At 39.7% G+C, this 15,206-nt stretch overlaps 1 protein-coding gene across 1 annotated transcript in view; it reads right to left on the bottom strand.

Moving 5' to 3' along the window:
* ift80 (intraflagellar transport 80 homolog (Chlamydomonas)) overlaps positions 1–15,153 on the bottom strand; it is a 70,739-nt gene extending 55,586 nt beyond the window's left edge. Inside the window, exons 1-7 of the mRNA XM_021321124.2 lie at positions 14,753–15,153; positions 14,558–14,618; positions 13,240–13,461; positions 10,790–10,900; positions 10,607–10,675; positions 7,182–7,291; positions 3,789–3,878 (exon numbers count right to left, since the gene is read on the bottom strand). Coding sequence (XP_021176799.2) covers positions 3,789–3,878; positions 7,182–7,291; positions 10,607–10,675; positions 10,790–10,900; positions 13,240–13,461; positions 14,558–14,594 — 639 coding nt within the window. The 5' untranslated portion in view covers positions 14,595–14,618; positions 14,753–15,153. The remainder of the gene's footprint in view (positions 1–3,788; positions 3,879–7,181; positions 7,292–10,606; positions 10,676–10,789; positions 10,901–13,239; positions 13,462–14,557; positions 14,619–14,752) is intronic.
* Positions 15,154–15,206: the final 53 nt, after the last annotated feature.

Here is a 15,206-nt window from a genome sequence, read left to right as displayed (position 1 = left end):
GCAAGCGTACTGCTCTAACCACTAGGCCAACACTTCCACCTTTTTCTCTGCATTTAACCCATCCCCGTGGGGGAGCAATGGGCTGCCACTGTAGGGCGCCCGGGGAGCAATTGGGGGTTGAGGGTCTTGCTCAGGGACCCAGAGTGCAGGCAGTTGGGATCGAATCGGGTACTTGCATCCTTCTCAGAGCGCAAGCGTGCTGCTCTAACCAGTAGGCCACCACTCCCTAAAAGGGTGTCCACCTGCCTGCAGGAGAACAAATACATTGATACATCTTTACAAATGGCAGGAATAAGGCTGTTCTTGTGGTGCCTAGAGCATATCAACACGATATGGCACCAGTTCCAGATGGCAATGGTGCAGAGGAAGGACCTCCATGTAGTTTATCTGGATCTGGCTAATGCAACTCCTGGAGAAGCAAACTAGTCCTGGGCTTTGGGCCATAGAGAATATGACTGGAAAACTGAAGGCCTGGTGTCTTCAATTTGGCCAGCTTCCTCGGGTGATGTGGAACCTTATACTCACTGAGGTCCCCTTCACAACAGTTGAGAAACTGGAAAGAGGACTTGCGGGCTTTGTCAAGATATAGCTTGGAGTTCCTCACTGCTTGGCCAGCACAGAGGCAAGATTCCAGATAATACTGAAAAAAGTCTTTAGATGTGCTGGTGAGCAACAATGCACCAACCTTCCATTTACAGTGGCAGGCTGCAAATAGAAACCAGCCAACACTGTGGGGGAGGATATATCAGCCCTCAGAGACGTTGATATAGTGGGACATGTTCAGCAAGGAAGAGGAGACTTTGGACAAACGACCAGACAGCCAACCTGGAACTTATGGCAACCGAGCGCAGGAAGATGGTAGTGGAAGAAATACGTCATCAGGAGGAAGCAGAATAGGTTGGCCAAGGCAGTCTCATTTGACAAGCAGGGTCAGTGGACATGCTGGGACAGTTTGCTGTAAGTGAACTTAAATGTCCTTCCAACACCATCAAATCAAACCAGTGGCTGTTTGAAGATCCAGGATGTGCCCTATCCTTGAAGCCAGCATACCACAAACATATTATGACAGGGTATACGATCAGTCTTAGCCAAGGATGTGACACCTGGTGCCACAACCAGGTCCACAAAAGCCTTCCCACCACTCTGGAAGAAAAGCAAGCTGCCACCAACTCTCTGGTACCAACAGAACACACGCTGGTGCAAACCTCTTTTGTGCAGAAGTAGGCAAGAGTTACCAGAAACAGGTCACCACAACTGAAGCAAGACCAGCTTCAAGCAAGAACCGCCTGTGACACTTGACACTGCCTCTCTCCCTCCCCCGTTCAGAACCTACAAGCTACACCAACGTAGCATCTTCAGACCTTCTGCGTTACATTAACGCACAGTCTACTGTGTATATAGCTCTAGATTCTGTATATATATCTATTTTGTCTGCACCATCAACACCAAGTCAAATTCCTTGTAAGTGCAAACCTACTTGGCAATAAACTTGATTCTGATTCTGAAGCAGACAGAGAGTGAGAAATGTTTGTGGATGTTAGCCACAGAAATTGCAGTCACAACCCTCCGGTTGAAAGACATACTGCTCTGGTCTCCTTCTCTGAACAAAGTCTACCAGGGGAGGATTGTCTTCAGCTCCAACCATACCATCTCAGTCCTTAAGCAGAGTTAGGGAGTAGGCCTGTCACAATACCAAATTTTGCTGGACGATAAATCTTCCTAAAAATGATCGCAATAAACCACAATATTTTTGTTTGGAGACTTTTTTCAACTAATGCGATAATGGCATAATAACGCAAGTATATTCTCTTGACATAACGGCTCAGATAGATCAAGCGGTTGGCCGCCGTCATTTGGCTTAAATCCAAAACACTCCCACACTGCAGCGGTCGTGTTCGGTTTTGACACAAATTCCATTTTCTTTTCAAACTATCGCTTCTCTGGCTGTCTCTCACGAGGCTCTCATGCTAAACTTTGAGAATGTGCCTACCTGACACAAGATTTAACTCCTCCTACATTGAAGAAACAAGACAGGAGGGGTGAGTGGACATTGATCCGCTGTACTAAAACCTTTAGTTATCCAGTCGCAGAGAGAGGAGAGGGAAACACAGGGTGGAAAAAAGAAAGCATGCACAAACAAATTATTGAGTTTATTGTAATTAATAATGTGAGTCAAATTTACTGTGCGATTAATCGATTTATTGATTATTGTGACAGCCCTATTAGGAAGTTCATCCTGTAACAGGCGGGTTGTCAGTTCGACCCCCTGCTCTGGCCGTCTCAGCCGACGTGTCCTTGGGCAAGACACTTCACCCGAATTGCTTGCTGGCGGTGGTCAGAGGATTCGGTGGCGCCAATGTATGGCAGCCTCGCTTCTGTCAGTCTGCCCCAGGGCAGCTGTGGCTAGTAATGTAGCTCACCACCATCAGGGTGTGAATGGGTGAATGATTGAATGTAGTGTAAAGTGCTTTGGGGTTGTTGGACTTGATAATGTGCTATACAAGCGCAGGCCATTTACCATTTACGGAGACTACACTGAGAAGACAAGAACGCATCTCTACCCTAGCTTGAAAGCATCCTTTGCCTCTTCCACAAAAGTTTCTGTCAAAACTCACAAATATTAAAGCACCTTTCACATCACTAGGAAAGTCAGTTATATCCTAACAGGTTTAGCTCTAGAACAAATAAGCCGGCAGCGTCAAGAGGTGTGGTACAACACAGAAATCAGCTGTAGGCAAAAAAAAAAAAAAAAAATCTATGTTGTAGCTTTTCCCACACTCTTACATTCAAAACAACAATAGCAGACAAACACAACATAGCACTCTTGTTGTTGGTCGAGCAAACACTTCAGACTTAAATGTATATATCTCACATTCTAAATGTTCCTGTCAGCAAATGATTTCTAGGTCTTGCTTGCTTGTAAATCCTGCTGCAGGCTGGTCGCACAAACCACATGTCATCACTACATCACCCCCTCGACCTGTGAAGCCAGCTTGTTCTGATACAAGTCAGCCGATCCGGGCCTGTGACTACCTTCTAGCCCCCACACCACATTGGTCATAACAAAGAACACATGGAGAAGGCTAAATGCCACCTTGATCCCACCTTGAAGTGTTTTGTGAAAGGGGCTAATGACTACTAGGGGTGTAACAAGATCTAGTGAAAGGTCTTGTGATATTAAATAACCTTATTATTTCTTGTCAAAGTGTAGTCTCTCTCATGACACGGTATCCAGTTGATGTGACTTCACCTGGGGAAGTAAGTTTATCCTATTATTATGGCCCCAAGACATATAAATATCTGCTTTAAGCTTGAAACACTCTTGCATTGATGCAGAAAAGGATGTAGTTCTTGAGTTGTGTTGACAGACTTGGCAAAAGTATAAAGGGAGTCTCAACCACTTTCAGATCATTAGTGTGGTAAACATTTTGGGCTGTTAATGACGCTAAAGTTAGCATCTGCTTCCCAGCACCAAACCAAAGAGCTATTTTATACTTTTTATTGCGACTACACCAAGTACCATCTATGGTATCATCTCATGAGCTGGGTCTACTGTTACACCACTAGTGACTACTTATGGCCAAAACGTTGAATTCGCCATTTAACTGCATTTTACTCATTGTCATTTCACTCTGTCTTGGATGCCTAGTTTGTCTTTTTACAGAAGGCTTGTTTAATGCCATCAAACAGTTTTCAATTGTCTTTAACATTTATAGATAAACAGTATTTACTCAACAATATGTTTTCTTTTTAATGTGGGTGCAAAGGGAAAAAACAAAATCACTAACCTTATATTTACAATCTTCTCCACCTGATAGGATGAGGTCATTGACTGAATTCCAGTCCACCTTTAGAACCAGTCCATCATGAGCTTTCCACTAAAAACAGACAGCAAGAGAGAATTTTAGCTACACATCATGATATCATACATAAATAGTTTCCCTTTTTATTTGTTACCAGAACAACTGCATTGTTTGTTATTTCAACTTTTAAACTTTATGTTTTCTCTGTCTTTTTTCGTTTCACAGTAGGTACACCTGGTCTGGCATTCTGTTAGTTGTGACGGCATCCAAATGGGGGGTGGGGGTCAGATCATCTGCCATTACCATATAACATTCCAGATCAATGTGTGCTTCTGTGCTAACCCCCAGTCGGTTGAGGCAGATGGATGCTCACACAGCCTGGTTCTGGTGGAGGTTTTCCTCCCTGTTAAAGGGGAGTTTTCCTCTCCACTGTCGCTTCATGCATGCTCAGTATGAGGGATTGCTGCAAAGCCATGACAATGAAGATGACTGTCCACTGTGGCTCTACGCTCTTTCAGGAGGAATGGTGCTTGTCAAGACTCGATGCAATCTACTGGATTTTCTTAGATGGGAAACTTTTTGAACAATCTGTCTGGATGGTTTGATTAAATTTGACTTTGTAAAGTGCCTTGAGATGGCATGTGCGCTAAATAAATAAAACTGAATCGAGTTGAACGACAAAAAAAATGTATTGATCAATTTTTGCTTATACTTTGTCCAAAGAAAAAAGTCTAAGAATAAAAACACGAGAAACTGTCAACTGAGCTGGACCCGAGTCACTAAAATTCTGTGATTTGTTTTTTAGATTTCAATGTTAACAAATAACATTACATTTTAGCATCCTACTTCCTCCACAGGAAAATTCATGCAGGTGTATCACTCTCTTGGTAAGGGAGTTGCAAACTTTAAAGAGGATCTTTCTGGGTGTCCATATTAATGTTGATTGTGCCTTCCATCGCCGGATAGGTCTCGGAGGGGTGTGAGGGAGAGGTGATGAAGTGGCACTTTTCAGTGTGTGCGTGCACGTGTGTGTTTGAACTTGTACTCGTATGTCTAGTAATGGCCAAGAGAAAGCAAAGCACACATTAAACCCTCCCTTGTTTACCCAAGGTCCCAGGTGCTGTTCAGCATGGAGAAGAATAATAAACAAACGCATACATGAACAAGAAAAATTCTCTGCGGTGTATAAGGTCATCTATAGAGTAATACGTTAGCAGCGAATGTGCATGGTCATTAATTTACTGATCCATCAGGGAGGCTGAAACTTTGCCACAGCAAAGAAAGACTTCTATTTATTTTTCCCCTGCACAGCTTAAGAAGCTGGACACAAAGTCCAACAGCTCCACTCAAGCTCCTGCAAATCCGTAATTGGACAAATGTACCGGTTAATCGGAGGTGAATATTGGCTGTTTTATATGGCTTTTAGCTGAGAAAAAATTCCTTATTCAAAGCAAAAAAGCAAAAAACACTAGTGTGTTGTATATGTATATGTATGTATGTATGTATGTATGTATGTATGTATGTATGTATGTATGTATGTATGTATGTATATATATATATATATATATATATATATATATATATATATATATATATATATATAGATAGATAGATAGATAGATAGATAGATAGATAGATAGATAGATAGATAGATAGATAGATCAGATTATACCAATCTGTATAATCTGACCCCAATCTGTATAATCTGACCCAATCTGTATAATATGATTGAACTTGACTTTGTAAAGTGCCTTGAGATGACATGTTTCATGATTTGGCGCTATATAAATAAAATTGAATTGAATTGAATTGAATAGATAGATAGATAGATATAGTTTTTCTACTTTATTTGTCCACTGGCATGGGGCATCCTCACCAGGCATACTGAGTCATAACCAACAAGATCCTCAAAAGCTTAATGTTGAGAATTTGGCAACTTTATTGTTTTATTTGTTTTGGAAGAAACTGTTGAGATTTAAACTCTTTCTGACATCAGCGCAATAAATAAATACCTAAAACTATTTGATACACACACTACATTTTGATACAATAAATTTTGAACGATTAAAATCTGAAGGTTGTGGTCCACTTTACCATTTTCAACCCCATTTACTCTGATACCCTTAAGTTTGGCGCCACAAATGGGCTTCAGAAGCCACCTAAATCTTTAAATACCACCTGTGTGTAATGCATTCTCATTATAAAAACAACTGTTCCATAAAGGTTTCAGAGGTTTGTTACAACATCTGTAAATAAACCGCATCAGGACCAAGGAACACAACCGATAGATAAAGTTGCAGAGATGTTAAAAGCAAAGTTAGGTTATAAAAAAATAGTTTTGAACATTTTACGGGGCATCGCTCGATCCATCATCAGAAAATGTAGTACGGCACAACTGTAAACCAACTGAGATAAATTGTCAGGGGAGACAAGTGAAGGATTAATTAGAAAACCCACCATTAGTTAACTCTGGAGGTGGACTCCAGAGATCTGGGCTTTATGAACGAGTGGAAAAAAGAAAGTCATTATTGAAAACGACTCAGGTCCCATTTAAACTTTGTCTAAAGTCATGTAGGGGAGATGGCAAACATGTGGTACAAGACGGAGCTCTGGTCACATGAGAGAAATTTAAACATTTTTGGCCTAAATACAAACATCGATGTCTGGAAGAAAACTAGCACTATACAGCACCCTAAGAACATCATTTCCATGAGGAAACATGTTGGTGGGCTGTGGTGTGGAGATACTTTCCTTGAATGGCTGGTCAAAATTCATGGAAAGATGAAAGGAGCCAACTACAGGCCAAGGTAAGTAAACCTGGTAGAGTTTGCAAATCATGCAAGTCTTGGGCGGAGGTTCACCGTCCAGCAGGAAATATTTAAAATGTAATGGTTTGGATCAAAGAATACTCCTTTGCAAGAGTGGCCTAGTCAAAGTTTAGACAGAAATCCAATTGAGAATCAGTGCCAGAACTTGAACATCGCTGTTTATAGACACACTTTATCCAATCTGACTAAGCTTGAGCTATTATGCAAAAAATTTTAAATGTACAAAGTGGGTAAAGACATACGAAATGAGACTTGACTGAATATAAAAATAAGCCACGCGTTTCAGATATTAATTTGTAAAAATAATTAAAAAAAAAAAGTTTTACTTTCAATTAACATTTATGTCCTACTTTGTGTTGGTCTATCACACAATATCCCCAAACGAAAAAGGCAAATAATCGTTAATTTACAAAATTTAACCTCAGTGCAGTTCATTTTTAAATACATTTTATGTTGCATCCTGCTCCTCTCTTATAAAATGTATCCAACCACATTAACTAATGTATTCATCTTATAAAAATAAAACAAAAAAAAAGCAAAGACTGTGAACCTGAATGACTTTGGCGTTGGGTTGCAGAGGTTTGATGATTAGCTGCCGTCCTGATGAATAGAGTATTCTGTCAGAGTCCGGACCCCAAGCAACAGAATAAACAGGAGACCCTGGAAAGGACGCAGAAATACAGACACGAAAAATTTTATCATAATCACGAATACTTAAAAAAAAAGGACCAGGTTTTTAACAGACGCAGACTTTTTGACTTTGCCTTGATTTGCTATGAGGACGTTGCTCTCCCTGCTGTCACTAACTAGAACTAGAACTGATTCGACCCTCTCTGGCGATATCACAATCTCTCTGAGATCTCACCTCATTCAGCCTTAATAAAGCCCTCAGTTTACAGGAAAACCAGCTGAGAAAATCTGTCTAAATTCCACATTAAAAGCACATGTGTGTGCACACACAAACAAAAGGTTTTTGTGTGCTTGTTTTTCTAGCTTCAAGAGGACCAAAGTTAAACAGACAACAGATTTAACCACTTAAAGGTTAGGAGTTGAATTTAGTGTTTATATTAGAATCTGGTTCAGGTAAGAGTTAGACTCACTGCTTTTAAAAAGTGAGGATAAGGGGTAAAGGAAATGCATCAAGCCTGTTTTGTCCCTACTGAGAGAGTTAGACCAGAAAGTGTGTGAGCGAGTGTGTGCGTGTGTGTGTTTAAATTTGAGTTGTGGCTACACACGTGTGAAGGGGAGGGGGGGGGGGGGCTGACATTTAACCTCACTCCAGGTGCATGTGGTTTCTTAAAAATGCCAACTGGTCACGTGATCTGAAAATCTGACGAAGTCGATGAAAGGAGTTGAGACAAGTTCCTCTTTCCTCCATCTCGCGCAGTTCCAACCTCTTCCTAGAGCTAGGTTTTAAAATGGGTCAAAAGCAACCAAAAAAGAACAGCGCACTCCTGCACTTTCTGCATGTCTGCGCGCAAATGAGAGAGTGTGAAGAGAAGCAACACCTGCAGCCATCTCGGTGCCATGTGGCAGGCTTCTGCAGATCTGACGGCCATCGAGCAGCTTGGACTCAAAAAAACACAAACCAAAGGGAAAATTGTTCTTTTCCCATATATTGCCGTTGCTCTGCCAAGATTATTTTATTTTTTACAACTCCCGTCATCAATTAGGGGTGTACTGTGAATTTCTCAAAGCAATTAACAGCCACCCTTTTTTTATGTTTATTGTCTATTCTATGATTTAAAAAAAAAAAAAGAATATTCAATGAGTCAAACGACACAATGAATCAATTAGGAAGTAAGCCATCTGTAATGAGAATTCTGAAGAGAGGAGCATTTCTTTATTGGTTTTTAATAAAAACTCTATAAAACTTTTAAACTTTAAGGCATTTTTTAATAAAGAAAACCACAGGACTGGAGCGATCGCTCAGCTTTCCTTCATCTGAGCTCACTTCCAGTCCAAAAGGCCTAACACATGCACACACCAGGCAAATCTCCGTGAAATCACATAGTCGCGCAGGGTAAAATGCATGCAATGTTTGAATCTTCGTTTTGTGAAGTCGCAGCTATATTATTTTGTTAGACAAGTAAAATCCAAAAGACCAAATCAAACAACAGTAAGTATCCAATAACAGTTCGTCTAATATGGACACAAAGCTAAATGAGCAATCGGGTCATTTTTACACACAAATACTGTCAGTTTACTGAAAAATAAGATCTAGGCTGCGCTGAGCAGCATGTATGATTCTGCGTGAGGGTGCAAAAGCTCATCAGTAAAGACAGCTGAGGCTTACTGACTGATCAATCAATAATTAGAGTACTCAAATGTTTTTTACAGTGAAGAAAAACCAAGAAGCAGCAACTTTGATAGGCATAGGTAGTCCTGTGCCTTAAATGTGTCACAAGGCTTTCTTTTTTTATTTGTATATAGTTGTAACCCGGTTACAGTGCCCCAACAGAAGCATTCACACACCACCTAAGCTTCATCACGCTTTATCCCATCAAAAGTAGCATCTTATTGTGAAAAATCTGAAAAGTGTGGCACGCATTTATGTTGGCCTCCCTGAGTCAAAACTCTGTAGGACTACCTTTAAGTGCAGCTTAAGTATTGTGGTGTATGTCTCTACCAGATTAGTTCAACTAAAGACAGATGTTTTTAAACCATTCTACACCGAAAATAATTCCCACAGTATGATACTGTCACCATGATGTTTTATGTGGAGATAACATGTTCAGGGTGATGTGGAGGGTTAGTTTTTGCACCACATCAACACTTTGCACATAGGCCAAGAAAATCTAATTTTTCATCTTATCTGACCAGAAACTGCTAACAGTAAAGATAAAAAGAAAATCTTTTTCATCGTGCTGGTGAAGATTCTCAGTCATCCAGGTCATGGTCATTCCAAAAAAAGTAAAAAACAAAGCATCTTTTTCATCATGCCAAATTATGAAACACAATTTCTTATATGCAGCTGGTTAGTATTCTCTGCAATGAAATCAATTGAGACTTTTTTCCCCATTTCTCCTAATGGGTTTAAATTGTCTTTTGTAAGGCATATAATATTAAATAAACACAGTTTCCTTCTTAAAGTAGCAAAGCCTCTTGTTTACAGACACCTCATAAAGTTTTAAGTCTCCAATTAACGCACCAAATGGCTTGGATGATATGGTGGTGATCAATACATAACTTGTACTGAGCGTACTGTATTTTTCGGACTATAAGTCGCTCCGGAATATAAGTCGTATCAGTCAAAAATGTGCCACAAAGAGGAAGAAAATACATATAAGTCGCACCGGACTATACGCATCAGCAAAGTTGTAACCCGCCCAGACAACAGACCTGTAAGCTAGCGCTAGCTGCTATTAGCTTCACAGACAGGGTTCTGTCGAGGTCTGGGTCCTTCGAGCTGCACCACGCAACGCTCTGCTGCGTGAATGCAGACTGAAACAGTGAAACATACAAACATTTTCTCGGTCTGTGTTGTTTATAAGTTAATGTTTCAATTAATAATTAAGTTATTGTGACCAGATTTCTCTAACGAAAACCGGGGATGTCGCTGATTTTGTTGAGAAGCTCTGTCTGGGGGTAGCTCTTCTGCTACGTCGGGACAGCGGCAGGACCGGGTAAATACCTCTCGTTGCGCTAAGCTTTTTTCCTCCATCATGATACAATTAATATATATACTATAGACAGCAATGTTCACTCCTTGATTCATGCTGGTCAAGATGAATTACCATTTAAACTTGATATGTAAGTCGCACCTGAATACAAGTCGCAGAATCGGCCAAACTATGAAAAAAAGTGCGACTTATAGTCCGAAAAATACGGTAGTTGGTTTCGGAGATTAGCTATAACTTCTTGTTCCATTCTGACACAATTATGACTACCTGTAGGTAATGAGGTGTTTTACACAAGCAGTAACATTAGCTGGATGCTTTTTCTTCTGTAAATAAATACATTTTAAAGTCTTACCTTGGCTCACTAACGTTGAACGCAGCATTCCACTTTTTGACCAGATCTTAATCTGTCCATCTTCGCCCGCTAAGTAAATAGAAGAAGAAAGGGGATCGTAGGACAGCTGTTATGATACGGTCCACGTTTTACTGAAATCAACTGTCTATTTTCAAAGCAGAAATGTGTCGCCGGTGCCTTCACCTGTGATCAGAGCAGTTCCGTCATAGTTCCACCTTCCAGCCAAAACAGCCCCTTTGTGCGCTTCCACGCTCTTCTCAATGCGTCCCATCTTGGAGACCAGGTGGAACTTTCCTGTTAAAAAAAAAAACAACTCAGTAAAATCCTAACCTATAACATATGCAGTGGATATATAAGACAACTGTCTTTAACGAGGAAGATAAATAAATGGTGTCATCATCCGGGGAGATAATGAGTGACATCCGTTGTAGTTACTGTAGAATAAGCGTGTGAATGTAAAGCAACGGTATCAAACGCGTTATAAACGATTAAAGAAAGTTAAAGGATGGATTAATCTGAAGTAAACTACACTTGGTTGAGCAAAGCTGCATTTCTCCCAACAGCTACACTGCAGAGTTAGAACACGAGGCAAATGAGTATAACCAAATGGTTTCTGCTGGTGGAATTAAGACAATTTTTTTTTTTTTTGTTCCCCAGACATGAAAGGGTGATCAGGCATGGAGACAGCTATTGAAGACGCTTACCCAACATATAGTTTGTGGTGATGTGTCTTAAAAATTCTGTGTAATATGTAATTTCTGGTGGCCTATAATTGCAAATCAGCATGCTTTAGCCCTTTCCCGTTTCTAAACTTGGAAACCCCAACAAAAGTGTATATTACTGATGCTGCAGGTAGTCACTGGAAGAGGACTATGCGAGTGCATTTAAGAACTAAACAACAGGCTCCGAACCGAATACGCTAGGTGTGTCTTAGAAACAGGTCGAGGTGTGGGAGGTGCATTTGTGGGACAAGTTCTTTGCATCTTATTCACATAGGAATCATAAAAGCTTGATATTAAGTCTACTTGTACATGTAGGAGAGAAAAATTATTTTTGATGCTTAAATGAAAAACGGGTAAAACGGATTCCTCGTGTTTCTCTCAGAATCAAATCCATTTCCTCGGTGCAGGAGGTGTAAAGTTGTCTTTTCACATCATGTGAATGATTCAAAACGATACTTGGAACAGTATCCCCAAACCTCGAACTCTAACAGACCAACACAAAGAAGTGGATAATTGTACTTGATTATTGCATTTTTTTGTAGAAATACAGGAAGGAGAATTTGCAAAAATATTATTTCTGAGACCCCTTAATAAAATCCAGTGCAATCAGTTGCCTTTAAAAGTCTGGAAAATTGCAAATTCAAAAAACTGTAGAATTTAATCTCAGTATAACTGCAGCTGTTTATAATGAGGCCTCAGAGGTTTATTAAAGAACATTAGAGATCTAAAAGCATCATATACAGGGCACCCCTAGAAGATTTGCTTTCTAGCAGGAAAAAAGAAACAAACAAACAATCCGAGTTAAAACTGAGCAATTTAGATCAAAGGGTATTTGGTGTTAGAATGGGCCAGACTAAAATCCTGCCCACAGACACTCTGCATCCACAGTGACTTACCTTGAGGCATTTTGCAAAGAAAAATGGGAAAAACTTAGATCTGTAGGTGGACAATGCGCCAAAACTGGCAGAGACTTACCCATCAAAACCTGCAGCTGTAATTAGAGCAAAAAGTTTTTCTACAAAGAATTCACTCAGGACCCTGAACGCGAATGCATGCCACACTTTTCAGAAACAAAAATTGTGAAAACATCAACATATATTTCTTTCACTTGGCAATGAGACGCTATTTTGCATCGGTCTAAAACAAAAAAAAAAAAAAAAATTGATATAAAATTTATATATTGCCGTTCTTGGTTGTAATGTGACGAAACGCAAACACGGTCAAGGGGTGTGAATACTTTTGCAGGGCACAGAGAATATCTGACGAGAAACGTTGGCTTATTTAATATTCTAAAAAGTACATGATGTTTCTGTTTGCCTTTTTCACGAGTTGAGTACTCTCCTGAGCAACTAATACTCATGCAACTGAAAAATGACAAGTAGTGCAAGAAAGTTGCAAAAGTGAACCGTTACAGGGTTTTCACTTGTCTCTGGTCTGCCAGAGAAAATTGCTGCTTCAGTTTGTGGGTGTGTTTCTGCAACCCTACACTGTCATTAGAGATGTGACCACATATTGCCTGCCATAAAAGTGCATCCATACTCCTTGTGTTTGCATCTAATACAGAATGAAGAAAAGGCCCGTGGGGTCAAAGTAACCTGGATCTGGTAGATGATGGCGATAGACGTCACACAGACTGTGCTCTCATATTTATAGGTAACATGGAATACAAACGGCACAAATTATTGCTCTTGTATTAAAAAAAAAAGAAGAACTGATAAACTGTGCAACAAGATTCAGAATATAAGGCAAAGTTATACACTTTAGTAAGTTTAATTAAATGTGGTTATAATGTGGTAATATTTCAGCAGCAACTGAATTCCAAGGTTCTGACTTAAATCCTGTACTAATCTTTGTCTTGTACAAATCTAAACAGATCCTGCAAGACAAATTTTAAACAACACAAGGACCTACCATCTGTGCTGGTGAGGGCATAAATCTCAGCCTGTGTCTGCTTCTTGGCACCAACAGTTTTGGGGAACCAGTGTAGATCGACAGGATAGATGTCCTCCGGCAGCCGGACCGCCAGGCTGGTTTCATTGGTGAGCAGGGTCCACTTGAGGATCTGATGATCCTCACTGCAAGAGTACAGCTCGTCTGCTGTGGTCCAACCAACGCAACTTACAAGCTCCTTATGTAATATACTGTTAAGGACAAGTAACCCAGGTAAGTTAGAAGACCACCAATACCCCACCCACCCCAGAGCAGAAGTCTACAGAAGAAAAAGTCCTTCAAACGAACAAAAACGACAAAAGAAAGAAAACGGGGACAGAAAGTCTATCAGTCACGTTCATTAGGGGCAGTTAGAGTCCATTTAATTGGCCAAATATAATATTAATATTATGCAGAATATGAATGCCTGACAAAATATTTACTTGACAACAAGTATTGCACCCAAGCAGTCTTTTGGCATAGCAGAATATCACACACTGGTGTGGCCACAATAACTGCGCTTTGCTTTATTATGCAGCTTTAATAGACAGATAGTAAGATATGTGTGGAACATAATTACATCTTTTTTCAAGAATGCTTTGATATTATTTACCTAAAAAAAAGGAGACCAAATGTTTGCTTTTAAATTCTTTACAACTGGACTGTGTACAAACCTGAGTCAAGGGATTTATAGATTTTTGTCATGTGTAATAATGCCTCAGCCAACACATTGCCAAACCTTTTCTCGATTAGTTAATAAAAATTCAATGAAAGAGGCATTGACCTTACCAATGTACAAATTAAATAATTAACAAATGGTACTTCTAAACACTAAGTGTGAAAGCTGGGCATTTTTGGGGCGGATTTTTTAAAGGCTTATTTTTGATTGTCTTATGACTTTCAAGGCTGTAGAAACCCCAAAATTACATATGAAAGTCTAAATGATATAACCCTAACCTTTGCTTCAGTATTCTACTATTTCAGTCAGAAGGACTACATTATAAATCTATAGAAACATACTTTTTGTTAAAAGATTTTTTTTTTTTGTATGGCTTGTAGAAGTTGCTGAATCTTTCATATTGTTTAATATCTATACACATCTGCATAAGTAATGTTTATATATATATATATATATATATATATATATATATATATATATATATATATATATATATGCTCTCTGTCGACCAATAGAAGCCATTCCATACATTTAGATCACATTAAGGTTATTACGATGCACATTTCAGCTTGAAACAAACTAAAAACGTAGGTAAAGGTAACTGCATCACAGCAAGGATATGTTTTGGTTCCTTCAGCAGCGACGTTTTCAGCCTCATTGCGGATGTTTGGTCTGCTATATCCTAAAGGAAAAACAACAACAACAAAAAACAAGAACGAAAGTATCGCTGGTTAACAAATGTAGGCTTCATGCTACAATTAACTCAACGCAGCGCATAAAATAACAAAAATACACGAATAAAACCCATCTACCTACCCCGTTAATACGGTAATACCACCGTTTGTCTTCGCTGATAGTCCCTAACGGTGAAGGCGGTGTGCAGTTGCTAAGGTAGCTGTCACCGTTGCTAACGTGAATCCTGCCTGTAACCGTTTTTCAGAGACGCACCGCGGCCATCATTCTGACGTTACCGAGATTACTGCCGCACAGCAGACACCGCGGACGTGTCGTTTATCACATATGAGAGGCCAGTGCAGCACAAAGCAATCACATCCATAATCTAACAGTAACATTTAACCAACGGGCTAACTTTTGTTGGTAGCCGTTTAATCAAGGAGAGAAACAGCTTTGAGGGGGAGAAAAAACGTGCGTCATCGCGAGAGTTGTAATTCACGCCTTATCCAAGTCCTACTTTTCCACATATTTTTAAATAAAAATAACTTATCAAATGTGTCTGCTTAGTCGCGCTCGTTAAATCCAAGCGTGTCGC

Source organism: Fundulus heteroclitus, chromosome 18 (assembly GCF_011125445.2).
Source record: "Fundulus heteroclitus isolate FHET01 chromosome 18, MU-UCD_Fhet_4.1, whole genome shotgun sequence".
Taxonomy (NCBI): Eukaryota; Metazoa; Chordata; class Actinopteri; order Cyprinodontiformes; family Fundulidae; genus Fundulus; species Fundulus heteroclitus.
This window is presented reverse-complemented; position numbering and strand designations above follow the sequence as displayed.